Source organism: Salvia hispanica, chromosome 1 (genome assembly GCF_029641045.1).
Source record: "Salvia hispanica isolate PSC_SH4W2 chromosome 1, Shi_PSC_v1, whole genome shotgun sequence".
Taxonomy (NCBI): Eukaryota; Viridiplantae; Streptophyta; class Magnoliopsida; order Lamiales; family Lamiaceae; genus Salvia; species Salvia hispanica.
Window position 1 is genome coordinate 41,665,958 of NC_142692.1, and position 18,946 is coordinate 41,684,903.

Consider the following 18,946-nt stretch of genomic DNA (forward strand, 5'->3'; position numbering starts at 1 on the left):
GAATTACAGTGAAGTAAATATGTTTTATAGTGATGCAAATATGCTCTACAGGAAGTATATAGTCTAACATAATATTGAATTTAATTGAAAGTGATGAGCTTTATATTGAACTAAATGACACATATTATGAACTATATCAGTTTCAAACAAATGGTCATGAACGCTTGAAGTTTACAATCATTTTTCCACATCTATCTCCATGTTGTTGCTACATTCTCGATAATGTTTTGATGTTGTCGTCAAGATATTCAATGACTCATGGTTTGTTTCCAACAACACTAATGCGATGCAATTCTTTACTCTTAGCCTTTGGATATTTCCTTGCTGCTTCTTTTAGGCAATACATTTCCAATCTTGTTCCCGCTCACCATAGTAACAATCATCATATACTTCACTCTAAGGTCTATTCACTTCACTGAAATAAGAAAACACAAAACACTGTAAGACATACATCATATACTTCACTCTAAGAATAAACTGAATCACTGCAAAGGTAAAACACTTCACTCTTAACATTTATTAGTTCACTTTAAGCTCTATACACTCTAATCATGAAAAACTTCACTCTATGCACGTTTTTACTTCACTGAAATTAAAAAATAGTGCACAATAAGCATGGATCACAAACACTTCACTCTAACCATGGAATACTTCACTCTATGCACGTTTTACTTCACTGAGATGAAAAAATAGTGCACTTTAAGCAAGGATCACAAACACTTCACTCTAACCATGGAATACTTCACTCTATACACGTTTTACTTCATTGAGATGAAAATATAGTCCACTATAAGCAAAGATCATAAACACTTCACTCTAAGCATGAAATACTTCACTCTATGCACGTTTTACTTCACTGAGATGAAAAAATAGTTCACTATAAGCAAGGATCACAAACTGTGACGCCCCGGAAATTTTGATCCTTTCTTTCGAGATAAATCGGATTTAGTAGCTTAACTAATTTTCTCTTAGAAGTTGTGTAATCGTACTTTTCCTTGTTGTATTCGACTTTGGAGTAATTTAAGTATTCTCGTTGGAGGAAATAAAGTGCAAGAAAATTTAGTTCAAGAATAAAAGTGGAGGAAATACTTTCACTAGAGAAATGTGAAAATGTTTGGAGAAATAGAAATGCATGAGAATAAAGTATTTAAGTACATACATCTTTATTTGGTACAAGAGTGAACATTGACAAGCTACCACTATCCTAATGGTCTCAAGACCTAAGACCTTGGCTCCAAGCTAGAAGTAAGAATGTGAATGCAAGCAAAGTAGGGATAAGATCCCCTCTTCTTCTTCTTCTTCCCCATCCTTCTCGATTTTCAGCCCATAAGGCTCCAAAGTTCCAACCATGTACCTACAAAGTTTACACCAAATTGGGGTTAGAAGTGACACACAAGTAAAGAGAGAGGGAATCACAAGCTAAATAAAGAGATGGAGCATTTAGTGATAATGTAGCTAAGCAAGCTACAAAGTATAGCATGAGGTATAGCTGAGAGAGGGAGAAGGAGGCGATGCCTCCTCTCTGCCGCTAGGTTCGCCAAGGACGCCGGCGCTGGACAAAGAGCGCTCGTCGGAGAACGCCGAGGCGAATTCGCCGGCGACGCAGGTGAGGCGCGATCCCGCCGAGAGGAAGGGAGCAGAGGCGATGCGTGCTATGCGCTGCCGGCGACGCAGAGGAGGCGCCGACCGGAGCAGCGGCGAGCACGAGAAGGAGATGCCGCCGGGTTCTTCGATGTGATTCCCAATTTAGGGATTTTGAAATTCGACGAATCTGGGAGAAATTTGGAGAAGAGATGTGGAAATCGCGAGAGGTGACGGGAACGACGACACAGAGGACGGCGAAGACCGCCGGTCGCCGGGATGAAGGGGAAGCCGCCGCCGTCCCCTTGTTCACATAGGGTTTCTAATTTTGAGATAATTGAGTCTGAAGGGAGAAGATGTATAAGGGGAAGAAGGAGAGGGCTCCGGCGACGCCGGAGATGGCGATTCGCCGGAGATGGAAGAGTGGCTGTCGCCGCTGCTTCTTCTTCTTTAGAGAGAGAGTCATTTGGGAATGATTTTGAGAAATGTGGGAGAGAAAGAGAGAGTTGACCGATGGGTGAGGGAGTCTAATGTGGGCTGCCCATTTCTAAATTTTGGCAGTTGGGCCAATTTATTTTAAATGGTTGTTGGGCCTTAGTAGTTAATTAAGAATTGGGCCAAGGAATTTCTATTGATTTGGGCCAGTGGATTTATTGTTTGGGCCGAGAGTTAAATTATGATAAGTTGGGATTTAATTTAAGAAATGAGTTGGAGCTCAATTAATTAATTCCCGAATGATTTACTAAGTTTCCAAAGATGGAGAAAAATAGAGTTGGAGCTCGAAGGACGAGGAATAAATTCCCAAATAATTTATTTAGATTGCGGGAAAATAAAGTAGTAAAGTGGGAGATGCGAAAGCCGATCGGCGTCGCCCCGCGGCGCCATGGGCGGCCTTAAGAAAAATCCGAAGAAAAGGATTTAAGAAGAGACTTTCCAGGAATTCCTATTCTTATTAATAAGTGCCCGAATATTTAAGTTAGAGAAAATAGAATTTCTCCAAGTTAATAAAGAGAATAAATAAACTCTGCAGAGTAGTAAAGCCGAGGTAGGATTAAGAAAAGAAATCCTATAGGCCGAGACTGAGATGTAGGTGCTATCCAATAGGATGCATGCATTCTTTCTAGAGAGAAATAATTCAAGTATTAATTAGCGTGCTACGCTATTTATTTTCAAGGGATAAATTGCTCAAGGGCGAGTGAAGCCAAAGCGAGTAATTGAGTTGAGACATAAGCATATCAGGTGGGCTTTCTTTTAATATCCAGCACTATAGTGTGGATATAAAGCAAATACTTTTGAAGTTATGAAAAATCATTTTCTCAAAAATGAAGCAGTGATTTTTTTTAAAGTTGTTGTCATGCCATAAAATGTTTGTTTTGAGGGCTATCTGTTGGGGTAATAGCCCGTGGGTTTTGGCAATGCCAGCCCGAGTTTAACGAATTCGTTTCCCAATAGGACTGCAAATCCTGTTCGGAATAATGTGCACGAGAGCCGTGAGCCATCAGCTGTTGGCCAACGATGTGTCCTCTGAAGGTGGCCACCTTCACGGTATACGATTCACAGATATGGTAGAAATTTTGAAAGAACTTAGACTGCAATCAGACTTTTATAAGATCACAGAGAATTTAGTATGCTCGGGCCTTTTAAGAAAAACCCCCGTGCGATACTGTGGATGGATGACAGCTATATATATTGTATGTTTTGTTTTCGGCATGTGTCCACTGAGTACTCCTGTACTCAGCCCTGCATGTATTTATAAATGTGCAGGTTGAACGTCAAGAGAATAGAGATATGATCGGAGTCGATGCAACTAAATAATCAAGTGGATCTTTCACGGTTCGTGTCTTCATACACGAAGTCGTCTAGTATGGACTTATTCCGCTGCTCTTTTGTGAAGTGAGACATCTTAGAATCTCACCTTCGAACTCTGATTTATTGATGTAATATTCATTCTAGTTCTAAGACCATGAAATGGTACTTTTGGCTTCTATTCTATGAAATGTTCGACTGGGCCTTCGAGTATATTCACAAGTTCTTTCCCCCCTTTTCTTCCCCGTTTCTTTAATCCCCCCATTAGTCGCGATTTACCCACTTTCGCTATCCTTAGCAAAGTGCGGTTGTGACAGAGTGGTATCAGAGCCCTCAGTTTCTTTCTTGCTCTGAGATCCAAACTTTCTTCAGTCAAGATCTAGACTTGTTCACTAGATCATTCCAAGTAATCGACTCAATCATCTCCATGACGTTCAACCAAGTTGGAAGTAAAGAGGTGAAATTTTGAGATGACCGAGGCAAGTGTGACAAAAGATATACCCAGCCGAGCATGAAAAGAACATAGTGTGAAAAAGAGTTTCCTTGAAGAATGTAGCTCGAGATGAGACTACAAAGGATGAACTATAAATCCTATAATTGCTTTCCTAAGCAACAATTTTGAGGCGATGCTAGAAAGAGTTAGGCACGAAAGCGTGATCCGCGGTGACACGACTTTTGCGCGAGGAGAGCCGACGCCCAGTGCACGAGAGCACAAGAGGGGCAAATGTTGAAAAGGAAAATGAGGAACGATGCTATAAGGGAATAGCACAAGATAGATCCTCACGGTGGCTATGCCACTCGATTTGATTCGAAAGAGAGTATCGATTCCATCACGTTTCGCGAGAACCTTTAGAAACGTTAGATTTGAGGTGTGAACTTAGTTTGTTGACGTTAGATCACACAGTATAGTGGCTCTAGTTGAGGATTCCTTTGACTTAGACTCTCATGCATCGCTTTTACGCTACGTTCTTCTTTGAGTACCCCCTTCTGACCTGTGACGTACCCTTTGTGTAGATGGAGGGACGTGATCCCACTAGACTCCCGTTGAGTATTTATGAGAGTTGCGCAGAGTACGCGCTCCGCGAGTTCAGAGCTTGTCGACCGTACGTAGGGGAGAGCGTAGTACCGATCGTGAGCAGGTTTTACCAGCTGTGGGAGAGGACCCACCAGTATGGCGGCGCTACTGAGCTCGATGGCATCCATCAGCTGATCTCCGTACTCCCCGAGGAGTGGGGAGCATGGGCCGAGTGGCTATCCAGCAGCTATATCTATAGGAGGATCGACACCCAGGAGGAGGTGGGGGATTTTCGTGGCTTCGTGTCCTTCATTTTCCTACATTCCGTACACTACCCAGAGGTTCCGCCTATTGCGGAAGGTGACTTACCGCCACCCCCACTTCAGTGGCGTTCGCCGATCCGTCCCGAGGACGGCACACGGGGAGTTCACGACCACGAGGCAGGGTCGTCCCGGCAGCCTGTTACCGATCTACCCCCAGGTGCCAGCCGAGAGCCAGTGATGCGTCGGCTAGATGGCGCAGGGTACGACCCCGAGGGGCGGGGCAAGGCCCCGATGATTGCTATGGATGAGGAGGAGGACCTAGGGGAGCCATGGATGGACCGTGCGGCGGTAGCACAGGAGAGAGCCCCCGAGAGGGAGGGGCAGATGCTAGAGGTGCACCCGCCACCACGGGCCCACGTCTGGGATGAGGACTTTCATGCCGAGCTGCGGCGACAGTCAGAGGAGTGGGAGGCTTGGCTGCAAGCCCTCCGAGTTGAGATGGACCTAGATGAGGCTCTATTCCCAGAGGTGCTCCAGCCCGCACACGAGGATCCACCAGGAGCAGTAGCAGACGATCCTATCTTGGTCGAGGACAGTGATGATGACTTTGAGGGGAGTTCAGGAGTGAGCTCCGAGGGATCAGACAGTGAGCAGTAGAGAGGTTGTACCATCAGAAACGTCCTAGTATGATGTCGTTCTGATGTAGTTGTTCTTTTCTTTCTAGGACTTTCAGTAGATCACATTTTGTTAGCACATAAGACCCGGGATGTTAGGAGGGCAGTGGCTAAGTACTTTAGTGATGTTCCGTAGTATCGTGGCTTCACAATACGTACTTGGGTGTACGTTTTAGGATTCATCTTTTGTAAAAAGTCCTTTCGAGGCAGACTCTTTGATTCCTTTGAGGATGTACTGATTTGATGGTTTTTATGGAAAATCAGTTATGTTGGAAAAGTTGTGCTCGCTTTTATGATTCAGTTGTTATGTTCTGTCCTCAAAATTTTGTTAGTACTTAACGAGTAATTGCACGAACAATTAGGATGCCTCCAAGGAGAGCTGATGGGCCACGAGGCCGAGGACGTGGGAGAGGCCGAGGTCGAGGCTGAATGGAACTCCCTATCTTGGAGGAGGAAGTACAAGGAGATTGGTATGAAGTGACACCACCCCCATCACCTGTTCCACCACCTTCACCACCCCCACCACCACCCCAGCCACAGGACTGTAGGGTCGAAGAGATGTTTCTGAGACAGAATCCACCAGTGTTCAATGGGTTAGGAGACCCAACTGTTGCTGAAACTTGGATACGCGCACTGGAGCGCATATTCAACTTTCTGCACTGCACAGACCAAGAGCGTCTGTCCTGCGTGACGTTTCAACTGATTGGACCTGCTGACTTCTGGTGGGAAGCAAGGAAGAAGACCATGACTCCGGAGCAGCTCAGGGAGATGACTTGGGAGAAATTTAAAGCTGAGGTCTATGACAAGTATATCCCTAAGAGCTACCGGAAGAAGAAGGAGGTAGAATTCTACCATCTGAAATAAGGACGGATGTCAGTGACTGATTATGATCGTATGTTCTGTGAGATGGCTCGGTACGCACCAGATCAAGTGGACACCGACCAAAAGATGGCCGAGAAATACTGTACCGGTCTGAGGTACGAGATAAGGATGACTCTGGCCAGTCATGAAGGACTGTCCTACACTGAAGCTCTAGGACGAGCACTGGACATTGAGGCAGCTATGCCGGGAGAGAAAACCGGGTCAGCTGTGAATCATGCTCCACCTCCGGCACAGTCCCAAGCATTCAGGGACAAGAGGAAATGGGAAGGACCGCAGGCCCAATCCGAGCCTAAGCGGGGAGGATATGGACCGAGCAAGCCACAAGGTGGCGGATATCAAACTACCCCTGGATCATTCAAGGGGAATACCCCAAAGTCCAACTTATGCCCCAAATGCAACAGACTGCACAGCGGCATCTGCAAGTTAGGGACTGATGGTTGCTTCAACTGCGGGAAGACTGGGCACTTTGCCAAATACTACCCAAACAAGACTTCAGGGACGGGAGCAAAATCTCACCCGTCAGCTCAGCGCCCGCAACTGCGCGCAATGAATGTTAAACCTGGAGCAAATCCACAGCAGGCGCCAAAGAATCAGCAGCAGAGGCCAAAACTCCCATCACAGGCTCGAGCTTATGCAATAAGGCAGAAGCAGCCAGAGGTGAACCAGGGAAACTTGGCAGGCATGGGTAAGCTCTTCAATACCCCTGTTATGCTTCTGTTTGATACTGGTGCTTCGCATTCGTTTATCTCTGCAAATTGCGTGGCTACTTTGAAACTCGCTACTAAGGAGTCAGAACATAGAATGGAAGTAGTTTCCCCAGTAGGAGGTCGTATAGAGATTTCTCGTACTTGCTCGAACTTAGAGATCACTCTGGGCGAACTAAAGATTGTAGCGAACAACTTGAGTGTTATGATCATGTGGGATGTGGACATAATACTAGGAATGGACTGGTTGGCTGAAAACCATGCCATGATCCTTTGCAAAGAGAGGCAAATTTCTTTTGGAAACCCCGAAGGTGAAGCTACCCGCTTTCACAGAATTTCTTTAGGAACGCGAAAATCTGTAATCTCAATGTTGCAAGCCAACAAGCTGATGGGGAAAGGATGCCCCGCATACCTTGTCTACTTGAACAAAGAGGAGAAAGACGAAAAGAAATTGGAAGAGGTCGACATCGCTCGCGAATTTCCGGATGTGTTTCCTGACACACTACCGGGTTTGCCGCCAGACAGGCAAGTGGAGTTCACTATAGATCTAGAACCAGGATCTGCTCCAGTATCAAAGGCACCATACCGAATGGCCCCAAAGGAACTAGATGAACTGAGGGTACAGCTGCAAGAACTCCTGAACCTGGGATTCATCAGACCTAGCGTCTCGCCATGGGGAGCACCTGTACTGTTCATCAAGAAGAAAGACGTGACCATGAGGATGTGTGTGGACTACCGAGAGCTTAACAAGCTGATTCTCAAGAATAAGTATCCCTTACCCAGGATCGACGATTTGTTTGACCAGCTCAAAGGAGCTAGCGTATTTTCTAAGATGGATCTGAAGTCGGGATACCACCAGCTGAAGATTAAACCAGCGGACGTGCCCAAGACGGCCTTCCGAACCAGATATGGTCACTATGAGTTTACGGTGGTGCCGTTTGGACTAACGAATGCACCGGCGGTGTTCATGGACCTGATGAACCGCATTTTCCACCCTTACCTCGACAAGTTTATCCTAGTCTTTATCGACGATGTGTTGATATACTCTAAGAATAGGAAGGAACATGGGGAGCATTTAAGGACTGCTCTAGAGACGCTTCGGGCGGAGAAGTTGTATGCCAAATTCAGCAAATGCGAATTCTGGCTCAATGAGGTGAATTTTCTTGGACATATTGTGACAGCGGAAGGGATCCGAGTGGACCCTGCAAAAGTGGAGGCGGTACGAAATTGGAAGGTACCAACTATGCCCAACGAGATCCGAAGTTTCTTAGGACTGGCCGGTTACTATAGAAGATTCATTGAAGGATTCTCGAAGATTGCACGGCCGATGACTCAGCAACTCAAGAAGGGAACCAAAGTCTCATGGTCTCCTGAGTGCGAGGCGAGTTTTCAGCTGTTAAAGGAGAAGTTGACCAGCGCACCCGTACTAGCAGTCCCAGAGCCAGGGACGGACTACGTTGTCTATACGGATGCCTCCAAGAGCGGACTTGGATGTGTGTTGATGCAGAACGGGAAGGTGATTGCTTATGCATCACGGAAACTCAGGCCACACGATCTCAACTATCCAACACACGACCTAGAACTGGCGGCAGTGGTCCACGCCTTGAAAATTTGGAGACACCACCTATATGGAGTTAGGTGTGAAATTTTCACGGACCACAAGAGTCTCAAATACTTCTTCGAGCAGAAGGACTTGAATATGCGACATAGGAGATGGCTCGAATTAGTAAAAGACTATGACTGCGGCATAAATTACCACCCAGGCAAGGCCAACGTTGTGGCAGACGCGTTGAGCCGGAAGACTCAGCACCAAGTGGCAGTCCTGTTCACTCAGGAAGAGGAATTGCTGCGAGAATTCGATAGAATGAATTTAGAAATGGTGCGAGCACCCGAAACTGTAGAAGGCATAGTTTCCACTCTAGTAGTTATTTCCGATTTGAGAGGCAGAATCATCGAGGCCCAGAGACGGGACGAAACTCTAGAGAAGTTACGCCTAAAAGTGAGAACGGGCGAACAAAAGAACTACCAGGAGGAGGCAGATAACGCCCTCACATTCGAAGGGAGATTGTGTGTGCCGAACCAGGAAGAGCTCAGGAACGAGATAATGAGCGAGGTGCATGATACTCCATACACCGCCCACCCAGGGAGTACAAAGATGTATCAGGACTTGAAGAAGAAGTTCTGGTGGGACGGTATGAAGAGAGATATAGCATCTTTCGTTGAGAGGTGTCTTGCCTGTCAACAAGTGAAGGCACTACACCAGCGACCTTATGGAAAGTTGCAACCATTGGAGATTCCCGAGTGGAAATGGGAACACATAGCTATGGATTTCGTTATGGGATTGCCGAAATCTCAAAAAGGAAATACTGCAATCTGGGTGATAGTGGATCGTCTCACTAAGAGCGCCCATTTTGTACCAATACCTATCACATACGGGTCAGAGAAGCTAGCCTAGTTGTATGTGAAGGAGATCATTCGCCTGCACGGCATACTAGCAACGATTACGTCAGACAGAGATGCTAAATTCACGTCCAGATTTTGGAAGAGCCTACAGAAAGAGCTAGGGACGCAGCTGAATTTTAGCACTGCTTTTCATCCGCAGACCAACGGGCAGTCGGAGAGAACGATTCAAACACTAGAGGACATGCTAAGGGCAGTAGTGCTCGATAGAGGGAACAATTGGGAACAAGTACTGCCGCTAATAGAGTTTGCCTATAACAATAGCTATCAGGCAACGATTGATATGGCTCCGTATGAAGCTCTGTACGGAAGAAAGTGTAGATCACCCCTCTATTGGGACGAGGTTGGTGAGAGGAAAATTCTGGGCCCAGATGCGGTCGAAGAGATGACAGAAGTTGTCAGAAAGATCCGAGAGAGGATCAAGGAGGCTCAGGACAGACAGAAGTCCTATGCAGATGTTCGGCGGACGGATTTGCAGTTTAATGTGGGAGATAAGGTTTTCTTGAAAGTATCGCCCTCGAAAGGGATCACCAGATTTGGAGTCAAGGGAAAACTCCGACCCCGCTATATAGGACCATATGAGATTTTGGAAGCGGTCGGACCAGTAGCTTATCGATTGGCGCTACCGCCAAGTTTTGGAAACGTTCACAACGTGTTCCATGTATCTCAGCTTAGAAAGTATGTTTTTGATCCAAAGCACGTGATTCACCAAGAAGAGATAATAATAAATCCGGATCTGAGCTATGAGGAAAAGCCAAAGAAAATTTTGGATAGAAAAGTGCAACCGTTGAGGAATAAGGCGATCACTTCAGTGAAAGTACTGTGGGAGCACCACGGGCAAGAAGAAGCCACGTGGGAGTTGGAGGATAAGATGAAGGAACGTTACCCCGAACTTTTCAAGTAGAGCTGCACAAATTTCGGGACGAAATTTCTGATAAGGAGGGTGGAATGTGACGCCCCGGAAATTTCGATCCTTTCTTTCGAGATAAATCGGATTTAGTAGCTTAACTAATTTTCTCTTAGAAGTTGTGTAATCGTACTTTTCCTCGTTGTATTCGACTTTGGAGTAATTTAAGTATTCTCGTTGGAGGAAATAAAGTGCAAGAAAATTTAGTTCAAGAATAAAAGTGGAGGAAATACTTTCACTAGAGAAATGTGAAAATGTTTGGAGAAATAGAAATGCATGAGAATAAAGTATTTAAGTACATACATCTTTATTTGGTACCACAGTGAACATTGACAAGCTACCACTATCCTAATGGTCTCAAGACCTAAGACCTTGGCTCCAAGCTAGAAGTAAGAATGTGAATGCAAGCATAGTAGGGATAAGATCCCCTCTTCTTCTTCTTCTTCTTCCCCATCCTTCTCGATTTTCAGCCCATAAGGCTCCAAAGTTCCAACCATGTACCTACAAAGTTTACACCAAATTGTCGTTAGAAGTGACACACAAGTAAAGAGAGAGGGAATCACAAGCTAAATAAAGAGATGGAGCATTTAGTGATAATGTAGCTAAGCAAGCTACAAAGTATAGCATGAGGTAAGAAAATCTTGGTCACCATCTCCTCTAACATCAAAAGGGAGTCGAGACAAAGGGGCATTGGAGAGCGAGCTCCTACACAAGCCCAAAAATAGAAGATGAGACAAACTCTCATCTCCCCGTCGATCGAGGCCGAGAAATCAGCCAAGGGAATCAGCCACAATCACCAAAACGGCAAGAATCTCACAATCATCAAGCTCGAAAGTAAGAGAGCTAACAAGCCCAAAATAGGAGTCTTTGACTCCAAGTCTCAAACCTAGCTTTCAATAGCTTAGCACCATATAAGCAGCCTCTCCTCACCTCCTCCACCACCACATTCCATCACCACAAATTCTACACCACACCAAGCGCGAAGAGCAGCGAGGGAGGAGGGAGAGGGCAGCGAGTGGTGACGGCAAGGACAGCCACCACCGATACAAGTTCAAACAAGTGAGGTAAACAACCTCAACACCCATCTCCATCGCATCATGTAGATCAACCAATAGATAACCAATAACTTAGATTCGTAGAAGCTCAATAGAATAGTCATAACAGTAGCAAGCATAAAGAACCAAACACCAACACATGATACCAATGCTTAGTCAAGTATGGGAAACTCCGAAATCAGTAAACCACAAGTATGACAATCATATAAACAAGACTAAGTGTAGCAAAAACAATAGCAAGCTCCTTCCAGTGATTAAGTGCAGCCAAGTTCGAATCAATAAGTGTTAGAGAGCCCCAAGCTTTCGTTTTTATCGTTGGAAATTGAGTAGAAGGGGGGGGGGGAGGAGACTTAGCTTAGGCGGAGGGGCTGCCGGGCGACGGCGAGCGTCGACGGAGCCGAAGAACTTCCGCAGAGAAGCTGCGGATCACGGCGGCAGCAGGGACGAGGCTGCCGGGCGACGGAAGAGCGTCGACGGAGTCCGAAAACCCCCGCGGAGCAGCTGCAGGTCGCGGCTGAGAGAGGGAGAAGGAGGCGATGCCTCCTCTCTGCCGCTAGGTTCGCCAAGGACGCCGGCGCTGGACAAAGAGCGCTCGTCGGAGAACGCCGAGGCGAATTCGCCGGCGACGCAGGTGAGGTGCGATCCCGCCGAGAGGAAGGGAGCAGAGGCGATGCGTGCTATGCGCTGCCGGCGACGCAGAGGAGGCGCCGACCGGAGCAGCGGCGAGCACGAGAAGGAGACGCCGCCGGGTTCTTCGATGTGATTCCCAATTTAGGGATTTTGAAATTCGACGAATCTGGGAGAAATTTGGAGAAGAGATGTGGAAATCGCGAGAGGTGACGGGAACGGCGACACAGAGGACGGCGAAGACCGCCGGTCGCCGGGATGAAGGGGAAGCCGCCGCCGTCCCCTTGTTCACATAGGGTTTCTAATTTTGAGATAATTGAGTCTGAAGGGAGAAGATGTATAAGGGGAAGAAGGAGAGGGCTCCGGCGACGCCGGAGATGGCGATTCGCCGGAGATGGAAGAGTGGTTGTCGCCGCTGCTTCTTCTTCTTTAGAGAGAGAGTCATTTGGGAATGATTTTGAGAAATGTGGGAGAGAAAGAGAGAGTTAACCGATGGGTGAGGGAGTCTAATGTGGGCTGCCCATTTCTAAATTTTGGCAGTTGGGCCAATTTATTTTAAATGGTTGTTGGGCCTTAGTAGTTAATTAAGAATTGGGCCAAGGAATTTCTATTGATTTGGGCCAGTGGATTTATTGTTTGGGCCGAGAGTTAAATTATGAGAAGTTGGGATTTAATTTAAGAAATGAGTTGGAGCTCAATTATTTAATTCCCGAATGATTTACTAAGTTTCCAAAGATGGAGAAAAATAGAGTTGGAGCTCGAAGGCCGAGGAATAAATTCCCAAATAATTTATTTAGATTCCGGGAAAATAAAGTAGTAAAGTGGGAGATGCGAAAGCCGATCGGCGTCGCCCCGCGGCGCCATGGGCGGCCTTAAGAAAAATCCGAAGAAAAGGATTTAAGAAGAGACTTTCCAGGAATTCCTATTCTTATTAATAAGTGCCCGAATATTTAAGTTAGAGAAAATAGAATTTCTCCAAGTTAATAAAGAGAATAAATAAACTCTGCAGAGTAGTAAAGCCGAGGTAGGATTAAGAAAAAAAATCCTATAGGCCGAGACTGAGATGTAGGTGCTATCTAATAGGATGCATGCATTCTTTCTAGAGAGAAATAATTCAAGTATTAATTAGCGTGCTACGCTATTTATTTTCAAGTGATAAATTGCTCAAGGGCGAGTGAAGCCAAAGCGAGTAATTGAGTTGAGACATAAGCATATCAGGTGGGCTTTCTTTTAATATCCAGCACTATAGTGTGGATATAAAGCAAATACTTTTGAAGTTATGAAAAATCATTTTCTCAAAAATGAAGCAGTGATTTTTTTTTAAAGTTGTTGTCATGCCATAAAATGTTTGTTTTGAGGCCTATCTGTTGGGGTAATAGCCCGTGGGTTTTGGCAATGCCAGCCCGAGTTTAACGAATTCGGTTCCCAATAGGACTGCAAATCCTGTTCGGAATAATGTGCACGAGACCCGTGAGCCATCAGTTGTTGGCCGGCGATGTGTCCGCTGAAGGTGGCCACCTTCACGGTACACGATTCACAGATATGGTAGAAATTTTGAAAGAACTTAGACTGCAGTCAGACTTTTATAAGATCACAGAGAATTTAGTATGCTCGGGCCTTTTAAGAAAAACCCCCGTGCGATACTGTGGATGGATGACAGCTATATATATTGTATGTTTTGTTTTCGGCATGTGTCCACTGAGTACTCCTGTACTCAGCCCTGCATGTATTTATAAATGTGCAGGTTGAACGTCAAGAGAATAGAGATATGATCGGAGTCGATGCAACTAAATAATCAAGTGGATCTTTCACGGTTCGTGTCTTCATACACGAAGTCGTCTAGTATGGACTTATTCCGCTGCTCTTTTGTGAAGTGAGACATCTTAGAATCTCACCTTCGAACTCTGATTTATTGATGTAATATTCATTCTAGTTCTAAGACCATGAAATGGTACTTTTGGCTTCTATTCTATGAAATGTTCGACTGGGCCTTCGAGTATATTCACAAGTTCTTTCTCCCCTTTTCTTCCCCGTTTCTTTAATCCCCCCATTAGTCGCGATTTACCCACTTTCGCTATCCTTAGCAAAGTGCGGTCGTGACACAAACACTTCACTCTAACCATGGAATACTTCACTCTAAGCAAGTTTTACTTCACTGAAATGGAAAAACAAAGCACTACAAGCATGAATCACAAACACTTCACTCTAACACTAGAATACTTCACTTTAATCATGTTTTACTTCACTGAAATGGAAAAACAAAGCACTATAAGCATGGATGACAAACAATTTCACTCTAACACTAGAATACTTCACTCTAAACAAGTTTTACTTCACTGAAATGGAAAAACAAAGCACTATAAGTATGGATCACAGACACTTCACTCTAACACTAGAATACTTCATTTTAATCATGTTTTACTTCACCTAAATGAAAAAAAAAAGCACTATAAGCATGGATGACAAACATTTCACTCTAACACTAGAATACTTCACTCTAAGCAAGTTTTACTTCACTGAAATGGAAAAACAAAGCACTATAAGCATGAATCACAAACACTTCACTCTAACACTAGAATACTTCACTTTAATCATGTTTTACGTCACTGAAATGGAAAAAAAAAAGCACTATAAGCATGGATGACAAACATTTCACTTTAACACTAGAATATTTCACTCTAAGCAAGTTTTACTTCACTGAAATGGAAAAACAAAACACTATAAGCATGGATCACAAACACTTCACTCTAACACTAGAGTACTTCACTTTAATCATGTTTTACTTCACTGAAATGGAAAAACAAAGCACTATAAGCATGGATGACAAACACTTCACTCTAACATTAGAATATTTCACTCTAAGCATGTTCCGATCAGAAACCCTAGATTCAATGATTCATCATCTGATTTGCCGGTAAATAATTCAACTTAAGAATCAGAAGATGCAGTTCGATTGACGCAGACAGAAAAACCAGAGGGAAAAAAAGGAGAAATAGAATCAATGAAACAATAGTCGTTTAATTTAACGAAAAGCTTCGAAACTCAAAAATATCAGTGAATGCTTGTTAATCAGAGTTTTACTGTATTAAAAAAATGGATTGAAATCGGAATGAGAAATATAAATCAGTTGAAGAAACCAGTTAAACAACTCACATTTTGAAAAAAATTTCTGATTTGAATCCACCTGTTTGACGACAGATTGCAGCGACGGGAAAACGGCAGCGATTGCAGCAACAAAATTTCGAGAATGGAAGAGAAGACGGGAAGAGGAGTGATGGCGGAAGATGAATTCTGCAAATGAGAAATTAATTCAAATGTTAACCCTATTTTTATTTGTGAAATATCCATTATACCCCCGCCTTCTTATAGTGAAGTAAATCTGTGATAGAGTGAAGTGATTTCTCTTTCAAATTCAAAAATTACATGTGTTAATACTAGCCCTTGATTTTTTTATCTTGTGGTTGTGATTTGTTCTCTAGTTATGTACTTAATGAGCACTTGCCCTATATCACTACTTTATGATATGACACGAGAATTATGATAAAATTAGTAAAGTAGTATTAGTGGAATATTTTAATATTTGGAATATATTTGATATTTAAAATTAGGATAGATTTGATTAAATTAAAAAATTACAATACTCTATTTTATTAGTATTAATCTTTTATGACATAGTACCATATATAATTAACACTTTTAAATCTAGTAACAGGGTAAGAAAAACAATGAAATTTATAATTTAAAGAAAAGGTAATTATCATGTCTATTTAACTGAGCAAAATTGAGTTTGTAAATAAGACAAAAAAAAATTAAAATTTCGTTCAAGAGATTTGAGACGTGTTATCTTTAAAAATAGAACATGGGTTGGGCTTAAGTTATAAATAATTTAAAAAAAGGCCCAACAAACAAAAATCTATAGAAGACGACCCAATCAAATGTTCCTCTCTGCAAATTAAATCGACGCCGGCGTCCGCAGCTGAGGTGTAGACGCGTCAGCCGACCCCACCTGCCTCTGCCGATGCCTTTGTCCCACAAGAGTATGTATTTTTAGTTAAGAAAAAAATAAAGTAATTAAAATACTGTTAGTGAAGAATGAGTCCATCTTAACAGAGAGAAATAAGTTTCAGCAATTAGAAAGTCTACACTATTATAGGACGAAACTAAAATAAATGAGTGTATACTCTTATGGACGGAGGAGTACTACACAAAATCATATGCTGGATAAAGAAAATTATCACTTTGTTTGGGATGGAGAGTGTATAATAAGTATAGGCGTTTTTATCCTTGAACTAATCATTTTAATGATTATGGTTAAATTTTATGATTATGGTTAACCTCCCATTTATATTTTGATGGGACTGCTAAATTTTAGTAGCACTAGGAATTGTGATATTATTATGTTTGTGATATTATGTTCCATGAGTATGAATAAGGAAATCTATGATTAGGTTGCATAGCTTCTTCTTCTTCTTTTTTATTTTAATTCTGAAAATTTCCTATTAATGTACGAATGAATTGTGATAGCTAGCTTGAGTGATAGCTTGTTGGTCATGATTTTTTCCATTTTAGGTAAAAGTTTATGCATATATAGATGGTATGACATAGCTAATATTATGACATTTTTTGGGCTCAAGTAGTTCATTTTGAAGTAATACGTCGAGAATTTGTTTCCTGGCCCTACCATATTTTTATTTTTTTTCGACATAAAATCTTAGACTATTTTTTGTTGATAATCTCAATTATAAATCACACCGAAATCATCAAATTATCATCGAAAATAAGAAAATTTCAAATTCAAAAACTACTTCATCATATATAAATAATTAAATCATAGAAAATCATTGTATTATACTCCCTCCGTTGCCATTAGGAGTCTCATTCATGGGCAGCATGAGTTTTAAGAAATGTTATGAAAAGTGGGTGGAAAAAAGTTGGTGAAATAGAGTCCCACTTGTATATATTACTTTTAAATTAAATGTTAGAGAAATGAGTTAGTTGAATATGAGACCCTATTATCATTTATGATAGCAGTGAACCGGGACTCTTATTTGTGGACGTACTAAAATGGAAAAATGGGACTCTTATTCGCAGACGGAGGGAGTAATACTTAATTATTAAATTTATTTATTTTACATTAGTTTTTGTTAATATGTGTGATTATATCATAACTTTATACCATATCATGTAATTAACCTCGAAACTCTCTAATTAATATTTCTATCAATATATTTACCAAGTAAGCAAAGAAATGCATTTAAAATCGAATCATATTCAAAGCTCAAAAATTTCTCTTCCTTGTCAATTATTGAAATCAAGAAAGTGGTACATCAATGCATAAAAAAGTCTACCAATTCTCAACAAATTTATTCAAATTTTTGAGGTGACCAGCCTGAGGCTTGTTGGTAGGAACCCAAATCGTATCCCAACGTTTGCGTTTCTCCACCATATAATTGTACAAAAACCCAACACTCGATATCTCAATGCCTCTTGCTTTCACAAAATCACTCAAAGCATCCTTCAATTCACCCTTTGCACCATCCAATCTAATAGAGGGATCATAACTATTAGCCTCACAAAATGATAATTTGTCAACACAAATTTCATCACCACTAACATTTGCTCCCACGTCAAATGTACCCTTGTCCTCTTTAGAGATAGACACATTTATGCGAACAAATTTTCCAACCTCCGATTTTTTATCGTCGTCGGTTTTTTTAGGTATATCATGGATAGGGTTCACGGTGACCTCGATTCTCTCGGGGCCCAAATCTCTCTTTAACATGATGTGGCAGTACTTATCTTCGTCTTCGATCGTGAACGGGAGATCGGCCGGCACCGCCCTCTACAATTCATAAAAAATATTCATGTAATTGATTAATTTGTTATAAATAAATATATTGAAAAGGAAAGGGTAAATAGATTACTTTTTTCATGACATCCAACTCAATGGCCTTGATTTCGGAGTTTATGGCTCCGATGAGTTTAGAGCGGCCGGAGACGGTGGAGAAGAAGCGAGAGGCTGCGGTAGAGGTTGCTACTAAGCGAAGCATGGTTAAAATATTTATGACACTATTATAAGTTATATATATATATAAGTTGTTTAAATGCTAAACTTATAGAACAAGTTTTAGGGTTGGCATGACTTGGCTACCAAGAAAGTAATTGTGATACGATATATATGGTTTATTGTATTCTCCTTGTATATTTTTATTCGGGCTGGAATTTTGCCTTTTCTATATCAATCCGTCACATATTTCGCTTTTTATTTATTATTTTTAAATTTTTTATTTGAATAGTCATTACTTACATGTTGAGGTATCTTCAAATTCAAAAGGTAGAGAACAAATGTGCTCAGCTTTTCATTAGTAATTTAGTAATCGACGTCTGGCCATCAAAGCTACACAATGAAGATAAAATCGATGTTTTCTTTAATTAATCATGGAATAGATTCAATTTTGTTTTTCAGATTTGGAAATCAAATCTTATTGTAAATTAACTTTGAATAAAAATATGGAGTACAAATTACCATAAATTTGAAATTAATAATACGCACAAAACTACTAATGAAAATATTGGATACATTATGTTTCAGAATTAAGTTCATTATTTTTTTTACAAATATATTGAAGCTAGATTGATCATCATTTGCTAAACTTTTTCTAAAATAATGCTTCTAATATTACTCATGTCTTTACAAAAGTTGAAATGGAAAAATATTTTCTCGTGTGAAACTATATCAACTTTAGAGTAAAACTTAGTGGGAATTTTGACTTCAAAATTTGTCATAACATAATTAATATAATAAGTACTCCGTATGCTAACACTCTTTAGCAATTAATACCACTATGCCAAAAAAATTATAGTATTCCCTCCGTTCCATAGTAATAGAGTCATTTTGCCATTTTGGTAGGCTTTTTTATAGTAATAGAGTCATTTCCTTTTTAGTAAAAGTCAACACATTTTTCCACACGT

At 41.9% G+C, this 18,946-nt stretch overlaps 1 protein-coding gene across 1 annotated transcript; it reads right to left on the reverse strand.

Moving 5' to 3' along the window:
• Positions 1-17,241: 17,241 nt before the first annotated feature.
• On the reverse strand, positions 17,242-18,026 carry LOC125220650 (uncharacterized protein At2g39795, mitochondrial-like). Its single transcript, XM_048122803.2, has 2 exons — positions 17,899-18,026; positions 17,242-17,816 (listed from the first exon to the last, which is right to left on the reverse strand). Exons 1-2 carry the CDS (start codon positions 18,022-18,024, stop codon positions 17,319-17,321), a joined length of 624 nt encoding a protein of 207 aa, XP_047978760.1. The 5' UTR covers positions 18,025-18,026; the 3' UTR covers positions 17,242-17,318.
• Positions 18,027-18,946: the final 920 nt, after the last annotated feature.